Below are 17,936 nucleotides of genomic sequence, written 5' to 3' on the forward strand. Positions count from 1 at the left end.
GCATACCATGTGAATTAAATTTTAAAAAATGGAGAAAAAAAGTCTTTGCAATGTAGTTGACAGATAAAAGATAATGTAACTGCATAAATCTTTGTGTTTCTTGTGGATTCTTAACATCCCTAAGTATTTTCTACATGACATTTGAGATTTTATTACTATTTTTGTAAACATGACCATAAAATCAAATATCAGATGTGAATCTATTGTTATTTTGACTAAAATACCAAGTTTATGCAAATCTTTTTCTCATTTGGAGGGGATGTTTGTGAAGGTCAAAAGTGAACACATTTGGTAGTTCAAGAGTTTCTTCTTGTAGATGAAGAAGGAATAACTTCATTTATTTGTTATTTAGGTTATTACTTTATGTATGTTTTGTCATTTATTTGTTTTGTGGTCTTTATATTTTGTTCATGTATATTATATGGTCCCCTTTATCTTATCTTATAACACAAACTCTGAAAAGTCTCTTCTTTGTCTTCTTATACTTTATGACATACATTAACTCTTTAAATTAAAACTCACTTTAATATCTATCTATGTTCTTATTTCTCATGGAGAGCTTCTGAGAATTACCCATCCTTTCTCTTTTACTTTTCTTTGTCTTTCATTGTTTTAGTTTCTTTTGGATTCTGTGGTTCTTTATATATGGTTCATATGTTGTTTCATCCAATTTAGTCTTCCCCTTTCTTTTTTCTTCATTTGCCCCAAGGTCATTTTTTACTTTTTTTTACTTCAAACGTATATTTTGCTGACTATACAAGTACAAAAGTCGGTTTAAAACACCACCTTTGTTTCTGTACGCGCTTTTGATTTATATATACTTTCAACTTTAGTTCATTTTGATCTTCATACTTTAAAATTGTTTATTTTGGTCATCGTAATTCTAAACTCTAAAATTACGTACTTTGATTCATTTTAGTTTCTATACTTTTAAAAAGTAACCGTTTTGGTTATTTTATTTTCATTTTTTAAGGAATCAAATGGTGAATTCTCGAAAGTTGAAGGATCAAAGTGAACCAAAATTGAAAGTTCAACGACAAAGAAGGAAGATTTTGATGAGTAGATGAATTAAAATGAATCTAATGTTTATAAAATTACTAAAAATGTCAAATCCAAATATACCGAAATAGATTTTAAAGATATTAGGATTATTTTGTAAAGTTTGAGATATAATTAACCTTTTTATTTGAAAATAAAAAATTCATATGTGTTTGTTACTTGTTTAATTATCTAATTATTTAATCTAATAACTTATCAAATGGTGTCACGAATCCATACAATAATATATAATTAGTTAGATAATTAACAATTAACAAAGTTAAAGAATCTATCCCACTTGCAAACACAAGTCAATTAACAAATACTTTTTTTTTTCTCTCTTATATATACATATATATAAAGCAATTATTGTTTAAGGTATTAAATTATAATTTCTAAAAAAGAAAAGCAATATCTTTTTCATTAGATAAACTCAAACCCATTTTGCCAAAACAGAAATTAATTGAATCAACAATTACTAAAAAAACTGAGTTATCAATTCCAAAACAGCCTAAAGATGGAACATATCAATCCCACTAATTGGTCACTGAAAAAGCATAAATCACAATTTAAAAGAAAGAAAGAAAGTGCAATTGTCTTTTCTAACAAAAATGAATCTGTTGTGTCATTCAGTGACATGTAAATGCCAAGCTTTACAATGGCAAAAATGGATGAGATCAGGTTTTAAATAGACTTGGAAAAACAAACCTTCAATAATTTAAAAGTGAAAATTCTAAACCTTTAACTTCTAATCTAAGTTTGTATTAGCTAAGCTAATTTGGATGATTAGATAATAAAATTTCCTTTTGAAACCCTCAATTTCCTCATGTTTTTAAGTTGGATCCACCCATTAGGCTTTAGGTCATACTTTGTAAACCCTAACTAGTAATATATATGCCTCTTGATCATGATCAAACGTTGGAAGATATTAAACAATTTATATATAGTTGAATCTGAATAGTCATAGGATAAGTTAAAGAAATGAAAAGAGACGACAAGTAGAGATGAGGAAACTAAAGGTGATTTTAGGGATGTCTTTAATTTGTTATATATTTTGAAGAAGCAGCTGGTTGGAAATTGAAGTGTTTAATTAAAGAAATATATATATTATGAGATGTTTAGATTTTAATTAAAAAGATAAAAAGAAGGTAAGCAAACTGCAATAATAATAATAATAAGAATTGGGTGAGATACAGGTTGGTTTCCACCTTGTTGGAGTTTAGTGTGTGTGTTGGGAATCTTAGCACATTACTTAGCACATTATTTCCAAAGCTTAAAACTATGCAAAAACCAACAAAGTTTTAGCTCAGCTTTTGTAAGTCCAAACACATGTGATAGATTATTCAACCATTAATAATCAAAGGCTTTGTTATTTTATGAGTTTCCCCCCTTACCTTTTTTTGTCCCTTTCTTTATGATATCCCTTTTCTTACCTTCTTTTTACTTGAGGAAGTCAAGAGAGGGTATAACCCAATAATACACAAAAGGTGATAGATGAATGGATAAGTAATTCAAAAAGGGTTAGCTAAAGAAAGAAAAAAGAAAGCTATAGTGGAAGGAGAGAATCGATTGATGTTAGATGGGTTACTATTTCTTTTAAAGATAAACAACTAGATTAGGTCATTGCTAAACAATGAACTTAGCTTAACAATAATGACATGATCACTTTAAATTTCCTTCCTAAAAATCGAAAGTTCGATTTTCTATCTCTCCGTTAGAGCTTTTCATTTGTTATTAAAATAATGCTTTCACGAATCTATTTCTATATAGAAACAAAGATTGGATGATCATAAAATGTTTCGATGGGTAGGTTATATACCACTTGAATGGATTCTCAAAATATTTTTCTTTAGTCATCATGTCTATTTCATTAAAGTAAAAAAATAGATATTTTAAATCCAATCTAATGACAAGTACTACATTAGTGACACATTAGTATTTAATCTATCTATATGTATGTATGCATGCATATGGACGTAAGAATTTGATTCAAAACATTAAAATATACCATTATGGAGATATTGAAACCTTTTTAAATTAAAAAAATCATATATTATCTTGTACATCAATACACTTTACTTAAAATTGGATTAGCGATCATACAATTATTTTAAAGTAAATTTGTGATGTAGTTGTAAAGTCAAATCAAAACGGATTATTTTAATAATTCAAATTTAAATTGATAATAGTTTTTTTCAAAATTTAAATTCAAATTCAAATTTAATAAAACAATACTTAGTTTTATAATTTCTTTTTGATAAATTTAACAACACATATATGTATTTCTTTTCTAATTTCAACAATATAGATGAGGTTGAGAGATTTTTGAACTACTAATCTATTACGTTAAGAATATATATGTCCAAATCAATTAAGATAGAGACAAAATGAAAACATTTAGAGGACGGTAAGTTAATGGTAAAATAATGAAAATTTAGTTAACATGTACACATATAATTTGGAATTATATATATATATATATATATATATATATATATATATTAAAAGATTAATTAAGATGGAGAATGAAGTTTTGTAATTATTAATAAAGGAAATAATTTATAGGACAAAATAAGTAGATGAATGATTGATGATGTTATAGGATGAAATAGAATAATAATAGAGCCAAAATTAGAGGGAGAAATAAAACAAAAGAATTAAAGAGATATTTGTCATGATGTTGTACTTTGATTGCACACAAACCACAAAATCTAATGCTTCTTTTCTCCCACTTTTAATTTTAACATTATCATTAATCTACATTTCCTTCCCTAACACATCACTTTCTTTTCCACAAATACTCTTCCCTTTCCTTTTCAAACCATCTTTTAATTCTCAATATACATTTCAGTAATTATCAAACCCATATGATTCTATTTTTAAGGTTATAAACAATTGTGTTTATGTAATCTTGGTTTTGTGAACATTTTATTAAAAGAAAAAAAAAAAAAAAGAGTAACGGATAGATGTTGCTTTTCAAAAGAGGGGTTGTTTAACGTGCTACTTTATTCTGTCCAATTACTCTCTCTTACTTTTGAACGTATATCTTGCATGCTAAATTCACTCTCGAAAATTATTCCGTTACACATATATTACATATTCAAACAAAGTAGATAACTTTAAATCCACGATTAGTACTTTAAAGTTGAAGAGCATAATTGTAACTTTTTAAAGTTAAAAAAATTCAAAATAATCACATAGAGCGTAAAAGCATTACTTATATCTATACACAATTCAAGAATGTTATTCTCAACAAATTTATTTAAACAATTAAGAAAAATAAGATCAACAACAATGCTACATATGTACTTCAAAATACGCTTTTAATATAAATGTCTACATTTTCAAAACTTAAGAAAGGAGCTTGAGGTAAAAAAATGATGAAAGAACAAATTAAGATTTCATCCAATAATTTTCTAATGCTTAAAATCGAAGAAGAATGACTAAAGTTATGGTAAGTGGAGGATGAAGACGTTGTGAGGCATGTTACTAATAATATAAGGTTTGAAAGGTTCCTTAGAAACATTATCATTATCATTATCATTATCATTATTATTAATATTAAAAGGAAAGAAAGAGATGCATATTAAATAAATAGGTGTGTAGAGTTGTGGTTTGATAGTGCTTAATTTACAGCTAACATATGTTACAAAGTATGGTTTAAGTCAAAAACACAAACATAATCAAAAGATTCTAAACCCTCACAAGTCATCACATGGCACTGCTCTAATTCCAACTTTAATATAATTAAGATTTTAATTTATGGATAATTTTTATTTCTAATTTAATTTTTTGAAAAGACAAGAAGATGCAATGTCTCAAAGATTGCTTGTTGGTATAACAACTTTAAGATCACAAAAGGAAGTATCAAAGAATCTGCTGCTTTCTTTTATAACATTATTATTATTATTATTATTATTGTTATTTCCTTCAATAAACATCAATTGGATCAAATCTCTCCAAAATCACTCTTTTTTATTTCTTCCTATAATTTTGTTGTCCCCATAGTCTTATATATTATATTTTTTACATTTCTTTATATAAAATTTATTATGGTTATTTAACTAATTTTGATAATATTGTAAGCAACTAAATTTAAGCTTTATTAATACCAACACTAAAATTGGAGAATTCCATAACCAAAGTGATATTTTTACTTTTTGTTTTTGTTTTTTGATGAGTTCAAAATAATGTAGAGTTGGTGAAGGATATTATTTTATTATCATTATATTTTAAAAATGAAGGATATTATTTTTAGTAATGTGGAAATGTAAATAATAAATAAAACTGACATGTTATTTTCTAGACAAAGAAAGAAGAGAAAAAAAAAGAAGAAGAATTTAAAGATGATGAACAAATCTAAAAATCCTCCAACTCTATTTTGAGGAATTCAATGGATGCATTTCACAAAGTCTTGTAAAAAACAAAAAAAAGTTAATATTAATGTACAATTTTACTCCTTCAATGATGGAATCAATTTTACCTCTATCCGGCAAAATCGAGTTTGGCCAGAGAAGACGAAGAAATGACAAAATCAGAAATTGGAGTACCGGGATTTCGAGATCGGCAAAATCGCCATTACCACCGGAGAGCAAGTTGGAATTTCAAATTGAAAGAAAATTTAATCATTTCCAGTGGGGAAAAGAGTAAGAACCTTCCTCCCTCCTGTTCCATTCCCCGAATCTAAATCCTCGCTGTAATTCGTCACCGGAGTACTCGCTGGAGCTCCAACCCGATGAACAGGGCGAGCCAAAAACGTGTTCTCAAATTGCCCATTCGTCGGCGGCGACGACCCAAAATGAGCTACTTGTCGATGGTACTGAGCGGCAGCGGCAGCTGCCGCCATCTGGTGGTGGTGATGCTGCAGAGCTCCGACGGGAACAAACGGCAAGAAATGGTCGGAATTACCCCGAGCAGAGTGAAGAAAATGAGGTGGAACAGGGGAGCTCGCAAACAAATGGTCGGTGGCGGGATCTGAAGCGGTTGAAACCAATCCAGCACCGCCGTTAGCTCCGCCACCACTACCGCCGGAAATCCCCTGCATACGCTTCAAATAAAGCCGGTATTTCTGCAAATGACTAGCTACGTTCTCACGAGTCAACCCATCGACGCTCATCAACTGCATTATGGTTTTGGGGACGGCATTTTTGATCCCCAAATGAGCAACAGCGTCGACGAATCGCTTATGAAGCTGTGGAGTCCACACAAGGCGTGGGCGTTTAAGAGTTCTTGCAGGTTCGTCGCCGGCACCAGAACCCAAATCCCCTGAATCAGCAAAATCTGCAGAAGTGGGCTGAATGAGAACCGGAGGAGGCGGCGGAGGCGGCGGAGGATGAGAATCGTTAGGAGGATTTGAGTTAGTGATGTCAAATGCTAAAGCAAGATCAGGGGTGATTAGGGTTTGAGAAAGAGGCATTAATTCATCAGGAGAAGGAAGTTCTTGTTCCCATTTTGAGAACCAATTTGAATCATCTTCTTTCATTGTTTCTCAAATCTAAAACAAACCCACTTCAATTATCACCAATATTTCAACTGGGTTTGCTTCAATTCTGTAAAGCAACAAAAAGAAACTGACACAAAATAGAATCAAAACAACTGAAAAATTTTCAGAGCAGAGAAAAAAGAAAGAAGAAGAAGAAGAAGAAGAAGAAGAAAAGGTGAAGAATTTGGGAGAGGGGTTCGAGGTGGATCTTGTAAGCTCCTCTCTCTCTCTCTCTCTTTTTTCCCTTCAACTCAAGATTATTTAAAAACATATAACAAAGTAGTTAATTCTGTGGTTTTATTAATTGAAATTCCGGGATCTGATGAGGGTGTTGGAGAAAATGAGAAGATGTAATTAAGAATGGAAAAATGGAAGGGAGGGGAGAGCGTGTAGTAGAGGAAGGGGTAATGTGAGAGTGGGGGGAGGGGGGAGAGAAGGAGGGATGTGGAAGAGAGAAGCAGCAATCATTTGAATGCCACAGACCCAACCCCTCAGGGTTTGTTTTGGGTAATCACCAACGCCTCCTAGTACTCTCTTTTTTGTTTTCCTACACCTCCACGCCTCCACCTCACTCCTAATCCCCATTCCCCCCATTTTATTATTTCATTTTTGGTTCTTATGTATATTTTGATTTTCTTCTTTTCTTCGCTATTGGAATTTTGTTCAAAGTGGAATTAGGGTTTAGTCTTATCAAATCATTAAAAAAAAAAAACAAAAAAAAGGCCCAATATTGGGCCATCATTTTGGTTGTGATTACCACCTTAACTTTGACCATTTCACTTCCCTTGCTTCCAATTTGTCCTATTTAACCATTCCTTTATTTCTGTGTTATATTTCATAAACATGGTAACCATTTTTGCTATCTCTTACCACTATTCTATTTAAACCTTATGTACATACACATTCTTTTATCCCATATTGAGTGAAACCATTTGGTAACTCAGATTGAAACTAAATCAAATACAAGTACTTCAATTCAAAAAATTAGAAAATTAAATTGAAAGTCTACTATTTAGACTTGAGAAAATATTTAGGTTTTTAAAAATTTGAAAATAATTTAGTTCATGAATTTTATAAATTAGATAGGCTCTTTTGATATTTAAATTTGAGGTGTAATTGGAGATTTTTTTTTAAAAAAATTCTCAAATATAGAGAAAATTTTGATTTTGTTTTTCTAATTTTTTTTCCTTTAGATCTCAAAGGAGTATGAGTTCCCGTTTCTAAGATCAAGCCTTCTTCATAATCCATTTCTCTTGCGGCATACTCTTCAATTCTTTCTTCAACAATTCTTTATACTCCATTTTCATATTCTCAAACACAATTTCCCTTCATTCCATCCTTTGGACGAAGCAGGAGAGAAAATTTCTGAGGAAGCGTTGTGGCTGAATTATGCCAATCTCTCCATCTCCCCATGTTTGATCAGATTCTCCTCTGAAGGTAAGTCCACTGTAAATTCATTTCTTGAAGCTTCCGTTCAATTTTGGATATGGGTTTCGTTTGTTTTGTAATTCAAAGAATAACTTTAGGTTGCCGGAGTAAAACCTTAGGATATTATTACAATTAAACGGGAAATTTTTGTAATGGTTGAGGATTTTGATCCTAATATTGAATTTACACCATTTTCCCTTTTTCTTATCGTCTACAATTCAATTTTCGGCTCAGGCGAGGTTGACATTGTAGATATCGTCTGTTGTTCAATTCATTCTAAGAATTTTCTCCTAATGCCTTTTTGTACTCTTGTGTAGGTGTTTATATAAATAATGGGGTCTAACTTTGTTTTTTTCTGCACTAGTTTCAATATTTTCATAATCCTCTCTGTTACCTAATTTTCTCCTTTCAAGAATCACATATTTTATAATATATATTTCAAAATTTAACTGCACTGCTGTATTCTTAGTTTCTCAATTTGGTGGGCTGAGTTCATTTTTTTTATTGCTGGGGAATTATGTTTTGGAACCCTCCCTTGCTATTGTATGTTTTCTTCCACTGTTCTTACTTTATTATCATGTGGATTGTAATGCTCCCTGTTTCTAGATTAGCTCATTTTCTTTGAATTGTCTTCTTGAAATTGTCCTCTGAGCCTCTTAATTTGAGTTGTTTAAAATGGTTAACTGTTGATTTCATTTCAAGATGATTATAACTTTGGTTTTGGCTCAATAAACTAGATAGATTGAACTTCTTAGTTTTTTTTTTCTTTCAGCACAACTTTAGAAAATGTGTTTTTTATTTTTCCAATTAAATTTTGCTCCAAGTTGAAAAAGCAAATTCTCTCTCTTTTAGATTACGCATAAGCTTTTAGAAGATTAAATGAAGTTTAGAAATAGGAAAAGAGTAAGAAGATTTTAAGAAGAAAAAGAAAAAAACTCACTTTTCCTTTTTCATTGTTTTGCGTTGGTTATATTTCAAGAAATCCGATCTGAAATCCATGTCCCGTAGAAATCATATCTGAAATTTCTCTATGGTTTAGGATTGGTTCAATTTGATTTTAAGAGCATTTAGTGATGTGCATCATTCTTACTTGGGACTACCTAATAACTGATAAGTGCTACTTCATTGATGTTTAATTTGGTCTTGTGCTTTGCAAAAAAGAAAAGAAAAGAAGAAAAAAAAGAAAAGGGTCTTATGACTTGCTCTCTTATTTCTTGAACCGTGATATTTATCAATTTGATGTGTTGATTATATTTTGGCCGTATTTTAGATTAAATCATGTTGGAAATTTGTGGGAACTGTCAATGACTTAATTATTGAGCTGGAAATTTTACGGCCATTGTTGTCTGACTTGAATCGAGTTAATAACATGCATGTGGTTTCCCTTGATTAACATGAATTGAAATGTTAGCATGCTGGTAAATTGATAATCATGTGAGCGTTATTGATCTATCTTGTTGGCATGCTTGGGAGCTATCGTTGGACAGAAGAATGAGATGGAGCTTAATCAGAAGCATGTTAACCATAGTTATTGTCGAAGGTTGTGTGTTATGGATGAATGTTGTGAGTGCACTTTCACGACATATAAAGGTCATGTTTTAGTCTTAATTGTGAATTGTAATGTGAAAGGATACTGGCGCTAGAGTTAGGAACCCAGATAGGAAAGGACGGATAACAGGTGAATCTTTTGGGCGTTGGGTAACATAGACAAGGGGGTGATATGTCACTTGTGGTGTTGGGAGCCTCGAGTATAAATGAATGAAGTCTGATATGCTAATGTAAAAATGATATGCATTAGGGACTTGTAATGATATGCATAACGGTCCTCGAATATAAGAAGTTAAAGTTCCATTTGATTCACTTGGAAATTTGGGCACTTTGCATGGATGGCCTTTTTTGGAATTTCCAGTTCTAAATTGGCTTTATTAGCTAAGAATAAAATGACTACATGAGATCCCCCACTCTCACAAAAAAAAAAACAAAAAGAAAAAAGAAAAAGAAGGATAAATTACCACAAGATTTCTAGTATGTCATTGTGGACGTGATAGAAAAATCATGTTTGGATACTTTGTATAATGATGTTCTCTTCATATTTTGTTGTGTGTAAAGCTAGAGTGCTAAGTATGATAGTGTTGATTTTGTAATTTGATACAACTTGGACATGAATACCGCACCATCTGTAGAATTCTCTTGAGCGAGCACCATATGACAATCCTGATATTTATAGAGCGAATACATTTTGTATTAATATGTATTTTACATGTTTGTAGAGTTAGATCTTAATAATGGAGGCGAAATCAAAGAGGAGAGCTGCTGCAGAGAATGGGGAAACGGCCGAAGACTTAGTCCTTGCAACATTAATTGGGAATGGCGAGGACCTTGGTCCAATTGTTAGACATGCATTTGAAATGGGGCGACCAGAAACTCTTCTTCATCAGTTGAAGAACGTTGTAAAGAAGAAAGAAATCGAAATCGAGGAGTTGTGCAAGACTCACTACGAGGAATTTATCCGTGCAGTTGATGAACTTCGTGGGGTTTTGGTTGATGCTGAAGAGCTGAAGGCCGAACTATCAACTGATAATTTTAAATTGCAAGAAGTTGGGAGTGTGCTTTTGATTCGACTTGAAGAGCTTCTTGAATGTTATTCAATAAAAAGAAATGTGACTGAAGCCATCAAAATGTCCCAGATTTGTGTACAGGTGCTTGATCTTTGTGTCAAGTGCAATGATCATATTTCTAAAGGCCAGTTTTACCCTGCATTAAAAACTGTCGATCTGATTGAGAAGAATTATTTGTGTAACATTTCAGTCAAGACTTTGAAGTTGATCATTGAGACAAGAATTCCTGTGATCAAATCTCATATCGAGAAGAAAGTATCCACTCAATTTAACGAATGGCTCGTTCATGTAAGGAGTTCTGCTAAGGTTATTGGGCAAACAGCTATAGGGCATGCAGCTACTGCTCGCCAAAGAGATGAAGAAATGTTAGAACGTCAGAGGAGGGCTGAGGAACAGAACATTTCAGGGCTAGGAGATTTTGCATTTACTTTAGATGTTGAAGATATTGATGAGGACTCCATTCTAAAGTTTGACCTTGTACCTCTTTATCGAGCATATCACATTCATACATGTCTTGGGATCAAAGAGCAATTTCGTGAATATTACTACAGGAATCGAATGTTGCAGCTTAATTCCGACTTACAGATTTCTTCTTCTCAGCCATTTATTGAATCCTATCAGACCTATTTAGCTCAAATTGCAGGATATTTCATAGTGGAGGATCACGTTATGAGGACTGCTGAAGGGCTATTATCAGCTGAACAGGTGGAAGCAATGTTGGAAACTGCTGTTAGCAAGGTGACATCAGTGCTTGAGGTACAATTTTCCCTCATGGATTCTGCTACTCACCTTCTCCTGGTGAAGGATTATGTTACTCTTCTGGCATCTACTTTTAGACAATATGGATATGAAGTTGGGCCGGTTCTTGAGACTTTGAACAAAAGTCGGGACAAATACCACGAACTTCTTTTGGAGGAGTGTCGACAACAAATAGTAGATGTCCTAGCTAATGATTCCTACGAGCAGATGGTTCTGAAAAAAGACAGTGATTATGAAAACAACGTTCTTGCTTTCAATCTCCAGACATCTGATATAATACCTGCATTTCCATTTATAGCGCCGTTTTCTTCCACCGTTCCAGATGTCTGCCGCATTGTGAGGTCCTTCATTAAAGGGTGTGTCGATTACTTGACCTACAGTGTACATTCTAATCTTTTTGAGGTTGTGAAGAAATATTTGGATAGGCTCCTAATTGATGTTTTAAATGAAGCAATACTCAACATTATCAATGGTGCATCCATTGGTGTTTCTCAAGCCATGCAAATCGCTGCAAATATAACCGTACTGGAAAGAGCATGTGACTATTTCATCAGGCATGCAGGCCAGTTATGTGGAATTCCCGTTCGATCAGTCGAGAGGCCACAAAGCGGTTTTGCTGCAAAAGTCGTTCTCAAAACATCAAGGGATGCGGCTTATATTGCATTGTTGACATTGGTGAACAACAAGTTAGATGAGTTTATGGCTCTGACAGATAATATTGGTTGGACTTCTGAAGAGGTTACTGCAAATGCAAATGACTACATAAACGAAGTCCTCATTTATCTCGACACGATAATGTCCACAGCACAACAGATTTTACCGATGGAAGCTTTGTACAAGGTCGGGAGTGGTGCTCTCGATCACATCTCATACTCTATAGTTTCAGCTTTTCTTAGTGACAGTGTCAAAAGGTTTAACGCGAATGCAGTGATAAGCATCAACAATGATCTGAAAATGCTGGAAGCTTTTGCAGACGAGAGATTCCACAACACAGGATTGAATGAAATCTATGGAGGAGGAAGTTTCCGAAGCTGCTTAATCGAAGCTCGACAACTAATCAACCTTTTGCAGAGCAGTCAGCCAGAAAACTTCATGAATCCGGTGATAAGACAAAAGAATTACAACATGTTGGATTATAAGAAAGTGGCTAGTATATGTGAGAAGTTCAGGGACTCTCCTGATGGGATATTTGGAAGCCTTTCTAGTAGAAATACAAAGCAAAACACTCGCAAGAAATCAATGGATGTGCTGAAGAAAAGACTGAAAGATTTTAATTGAGGTTTGAAAAATCCCCCCCTCCATTAGTTATTGAATAATGCCTGTACAGTAGCTATTTTATTTGTTGGATGATTTGTATTATTTGATTTGGTTGGTGCCTTAATTTTAGGCAATAAGGCCACATGGTTGGTTGTTAGTATTCTTTGTCATTTAAGATGCAATTTCACTAAAAGGGAAGAGATTTTTGGTCAGTTCCCTTTGTTGGATCATGGCTGATTGTTCATGTTCATGGCTTTGCATCAGTGTATATATATATTGAAACATAGACATTAGAAATATTTTTATTTAGAGATAAGTGTAACCTTATTAACCTATGAATTGAACGCAAATAATTAAGGTTGATTGGTAGTTGACGAGGACTTTTAAGAAAACTATCTAATTTTAGAAAATTTGGCATTTACAAGTAGAAAGTTTCTTATTTCTACTCCTCAAAACACAAAGAACAACAAAAAAGATGGCAAAATCTAGGCCATAATACTAAAACAAAAACTACAGGCCATAATAATAAATGACAAAGTATGAACATAAAGTTTTTTCCTTCTTATATATCACTATTTAGATGACATATAGATTTTCCCCTTAAACAAAATTAGTAAATGTGAAAATTAACCCTAAATCAACTTCTTGAAATTAACCCTAAATCAACTTCTTGAACAATTTTGTAATCACAGTGTTTGACTCTCTTATTGCCACCATTCCTACATGGTGGGAGGCATTTGTTTTTTCTTTCTTTCTAAGAATATCAAACTACTTTAGAGTTGAATATTAGAAACGACGAATAAGAAGATAAGCTTCTAAGTTTGAACTAAAAATAAAATCATACAAGTTAAACTAACGAGTGATGATTTGACATGACGTGACAATAATGACACTTATAAATATATTAACTAAAAATGAAATAAACATTACATTCAAAATGTACTTTCAGCTGTATTCCCCATTGGTTTGTTATATGAAGTCAATCAAAGTAGCAAACCGAACCGAATCAGAATCGGACCGACCTAAACAGCCAAACCAAATTAAAATTTCCTTTTTTATTTCAATAAAATATCTCAATTGTTTTGCAGCCCAGCCCAGCCCAGCCCAATCCTGACGGCCCATCTAACACATCCCAAATCTAATAGATTTCCATGCCCCGCCCCCCATTCCCTCTCTTCTTCATCTTCACACTCTCCCGACGTTCTTCCTCTCCGTTCTTCCGTCCAGGTACGATTCTTTGTTAGCAATCCTCTGCTTATTTGCAATTTTGGACTCTTTCAGTACCTCTATGAATTAGAGATAGTAGTTATATAAAGTAAATTCTCGAGCTAGAATCGACACCCGAGAGACGAATTCAACCTTTGTTTTGTTTACGATTTTCAAAACTATCAAATGGGTAGGCTAGGATCTACTGTAGAAATTCCAGAAAGAAGACATCGATCTGATCGAGAAAACGGTACCCATCGTTACTCTCCGGATTCCGATGCTTCCCGTGGCGATTACCGACGACGTCGTAGCCCTAGCTACGAAAATTACGATCGATACAATCATCGTCGTCGATCTGTTTCGCCTGGCTATGAGGATGTTAGACGGAGCCCTAGGGTTGATGGAGATCAAAACGGTTTGCCCAAGAGATTTGGGCGTCCTGGTGGCCGGGCCTATCTTGATAGGAATGGGAGAGCGTCTGATGAGTCGGATTCGGATGAGGAGTTGAAGGGGTTGAACTATGAGGAGTATCGTAGGCTGAAGAGGCAGAAGCTTCGGAAGTCATTGAAGCATTGTATTTGGAGAGTGACCCCTAGCCCACCAAGGAATGGGAATGAAGAGTATGAGGAGAAATATGAGGAGATTTTGGAAAAATATGGCGGTGATGGTGATGGTGATGGTGGAGTTAAAAGTGGGTTGAATGAGAAAAAGCAACTTGAGGAGAAATATGTATCTGATAAAACTAAGAATTCTGATTCTGACTCTGATTCTGAATTATCTGATAGAAAATTGGAAAGGAGGGAATCGAAGAGTTCAGGTTCCAGGCGAAGAAGTAGAAAATCGTCTCCTAGTGATTCAGAGTCATGCAGTGACACGGAGAGCGAAAGTGAAAGTGAATCAGAGGAAGAAAGTAGGAGGAGAAGAAAGAAATCGACGAGTCGGAGGAGCAGGAAACATAAGAATATCAAGAGTAGTAAGAAGAAGAAGAATAGGTACAGTGATACAGAGGATAGTGAAGAAAGTGAGACAGGTGATTCTGATGTCAGTGATCATGTCAAGTCAAGAAAAAGGAGTCGTTCAAAGAGGTCCAAGAATAGTAGGAAGAGGAAATATAGTGATTCAGAGGAGAGTGAGGATAGTGAAGGCGAAAAGTTGAGGAAGCGGAAAAGCTCTTCAACTTTATCAAAATCCAGGAGCAAGAGAAAAAGACAGTCAGAAACGGAGAGTAAGAGTTGCTCTTCCGCTGAGGAGGATTCTGGTTCTGAAGACATTGATGATAAGAGTAAATTGATGGTTGATGGAGAGACAATGGCCGAGATTAATGCTGCTGAAGCTCTGAAGATAAAGGAAATTTTGGAGGCACAAAAGAAACCTGCATTTGATAATGAGATGCCAGTTGGACCAATGCCACTGCCAAGAGCTGAGGGCCATATTAGCTATGGTGGTGCTCTTAGGCCTGGAGAAGGTGATGCCATTGCACAGTATGTTCAGCAAGGGAAACGTATTCCGCGACGTGGTGAAGTGGGTCTTTCAGCTGAGGAAATTCAGACCTTTGAGACGCTTGGTTATGTGATGAGTGGTAGCAGGCATCAGAGAATGAATGCTATCCGTATTAGAAAAGAAAACCAAGTTTACAGTGCTGAAGATAAGAGAGCCCTTGCAATGTATAACTATGAAGAAAAAGCAAAACGGGAGCGGAAGGTGATGGATGATCTTCAGCGGCTTGTTCAGCGACACATTGGTCATGATGTTGGCCCTTCACATGATCCTTTTGCTGGGTAACCTCATTTGGCGCCATATTGAGATGTGTATGTAATCTTTCTTAAGGCACGAGGAACATTTTCATATAAGGATATGTGAATTACTGCTATGTTCTTTGACATATGTTGCTGAAATCCTTTTTATCTTATTAATTTTAAAGGTTGTATTTATAGACTGATAGTAGAGTTTGATGGTTCTATATTTGACCAAATCAAAAAATAGAAATTTCCAGTACTTTTCATGTTTGGGAGGCATTATTTCACGAGTGATGGCATGGCACAGATCTTTCTATTGACTTTTGGGAGAATTGCTTAGAGTTTTCCATTTCCTTGTATGGTAAAGTTTTAAGGATCACAATGAGTTGCTTCACCTGTATCTTCTTCCTTTCATAGTCTCACTTCCTTCATTGCCCATCTCTTCTATTTATGTTCCCTAAAGTTATCTCAATAATCATTGTTCTGAACAGTTTCTAGGAATTTGAATGCTCAGACATATAGAGATTCTGGGTCTAATTCGAATATATATTGATGGCATAGCATAGATGGTGTGCTACATATAAGTTCTTTAAAGAGAGGGATTGACAAATCTTTGGAGTGAAGTATGAGAGAGTTATGAAACCTTGAATTTATGTTACTTTTTGAAAATTTTCTATTGTGATAAGCAAACATTATTTGTCAATCATTTGTGTTGGGTTACGCATTTAGGAGGGATTGTTGCTATTGTTTTCAACTCATAAAAATTGTGGATTTCACCTCATTTTGTTCAAAACAGATTAAATTCAATACAAAATCTTAAAAAATTTTAACTTTCACTTTCTTTTGTAGTCTTAATATAGTCATGAAAATTGTAATTACAATAATGAAAAAGTTTCTTTTTTTTTTTGACCATTTTTAATTATAACAAAATAAATCAAAATATTTATAAGATATAACAAAATTTTAGTATATTTCTTTCATGATTAGAGTATAAAATACTTATTTATAACTATATTTGACGTTTTGTTTTAAGCTGATAAAAGAAAAAACTTAACCAGTACCTAAAATAGTGTAAAAGGAAAAAGAATAATGTAACAGATAATAATAAATATTAAGTATACTTTAACAAACATAATTGTGAAAGAACCATAAAGAAAGTTAAATTTTATCCTTGGTTATGTTAAAGGACCAATTACAAGTTGAGACAAGAGCAACTCACTTCAATAACAAGTGATCATCTACTACTATGATTTATTATTTTCAACAACAATGATCATAAAAAGAAGTTTTGTTATGTCAAGACCAAAATCCAAAATTCTCAAGAGCAAGCAAATTGCATCATGAACGATCCTGAAACAAATTTATTATTTTGCTTATGGCTTTTCATTTTGATGATAAAAGTATAGCTTCATCACTAATTGACTAATTGACAATGGTTGTACATATCACTCACATAGTAAGACCATAAAAATGTTATCATTGCATGTATAATAAAAAGATAAATTAAGTTTGGATTATATTTGTTTAGCCACTAGAAGCATAGATTGGGAGAGAGTCATAGATTGGGAGAGAGTCAATGTTATCGACTATGCTTTCTTTTTTACTGACAAGTTTCTATGTCACATCATGCACTAAATATTAAAGTATAGAAGAAGCAAAAAGTGACATCATCACTTTCGTCATCAATACAGCATTAAAACTTTGATTTTCTTTTTCTCTTTCTTTCTTGCATTCTTCTAATATAATTGGTAAAATTTTCATTTTTATCCAATTGAAGCATATATTCATACAAGTTCTCAAGTTGTCTCTAAATCTGAAACATAAACCAAATAACTTATGATATTGTTATGTAGTAATAAGTTTATCACTCCCATTGCCTCCAAATCATATATAGTAAGTATGATTTTAGATTAAAATCAACTCGCGAATAATTTTAAGAAGTGAAGATAAGAAACACTTGCAATGGCTATTTAAACAAAGAGAGAGAAAAAAAGATAACTTATACAATGATTTTGTTTTATTCTTGATATTTATTGAAGTCACGATAGCAAAAATAGTAATAGTTGGTAGGGTTTGAATTCAAACTTTTTATATTTTTAAAAACAAGACACATTAGTATTACTATTTTAATTATTTAACAAAAGACGTATTATAGATTTTTAAGCTTTAGTATGTTATGACACAAACATTAGTTATAAATTTGTTTAAAATAAGCACAACCAGAAAAATGGAACGAAAAATTATTTATAAATATTATAAAGTAGTGCATAGTTTAGCAAGTAGAAGTTGGGTTGAAGCTAATTCTGATTAATTAGAGAATTGAGAGGTTTGTTAATTATATTAAAGTACTTGTATTACTTCATTTTGAAAATGATGGTTAAATCTAAAAGTAATTTGGTTGTATAAAGGGAA

General features: G+C 33.0%; 3 protein-coding genes across 4 annotated transcripts; 2 read left to right on the forward strand and 1 right to left on the reverse strand.

Moving 5' to 3' along the window:
- Positions 1-5,385: 5,385 nt before the first annotated feature.
- Positions 5,386-7,139, reverse strand: LOC101216059 (transcription factor MYBC1). The gene has a single exon (XM_004136578.3). The coding sequence runs from the start codon at positions 6,518-6,520 to the stop codon at positions 5,660-5,662; it is 861 nt and encodes a 286-aa protein (XP_004136626.1). The 5' UTR covers positions 6,521-7,139; the 3' UTR covers positions 5,386-5,659.
- LOC101216295 (exocyst complex component SEC15A) lies at positions 6,913-12,832 on the forward strand. Of its 2 annotated transcripts, XM_004136579.3 has the most exons (3): positions 6,913-7,027; positions 7,714-7,957; positions 10,219-12,826. In XM_004136579.3, exon 3 carries the CDS (start codon positions 10,234-10,236, stop codon positions 12,601-12,603), a length of 2,370 nt encoding a protein of 789 aa, XP_004136627.1. In that variant the 5' UTR covers positions 6,913-7,027; positions 7,714-7,957; positions 10,219-10,233; the 3' UTR covers positions 12,604-12,826. The 2 variants fall into 2 exon arrangements, with proteins under 2 accessions (XP_004136627.1, XP_031738508.1); XM_031882648.1 differs by lacking the exons at positions 6,913-7,027; positions 7,714-7,957 and adding an exon at positions 8,034-8,491 and having other exon boundaries at positions 10,219-12,832.
- A 912-nt stretch (positions 12,833-13,744) lies between these two features.
- Positions 13,745-15,922, forward strand: LOC101216782 (NF-kappa-B-activating protein). The gene has a single exon (XM_004136581.3). The coding sequence runs from the start codon at positions 13,975-13,977 to the stop codon at positions 15,568-15,570; it is 1,596 nt and encodes a 531-aa protein (XP_004136629.1). The 5' UTR covers positions 13,745-13,974; the 3' UTR covers positions 15,571-15,922.
- Positions 15,923-17,936: the final 2,014 nt, after the last annotated feature.

Source organism: Cucumis sativus, chromosome 3 (assembly GCF_000004075.3).
Source record: "Cucumis sativus cultivar 9930 chromosome 3, Cucumber_9930_V3, whole genome shotgun sequence".
Taxonomy (NCBI): Eukaryota; Viridiplantae; Streptophyta; class Magnoliopsida; order Cucurbitales; family Cucurbitaceae; genus Cucumis; species Cucumis sativus.

Bases quoted from the DNA above. Each gene is read 5' to 3' on its own strand.
- LOC101216059 (XM_004136578.3), bottom strand. From the start codon at position 6,520: ATGAAAGAAGATGATTCAAATTGGTTCTCAAAATGGGAACAAGAACTT.
- LOC101216782 (XM_004136581.3), top strand. From the start codon at position 13,975: ATGGGTAGGCTAGGATCTACTGTAGAAATTCCAGAAAGAAGACATCGA.
- LOC101216295 (XM_004136579.3), top strand. From the start codon at position 10,234: ATGGAGGCGAAATCAAAGAGGAGAGCTGCTGCAGAGAATGGGGAAACG.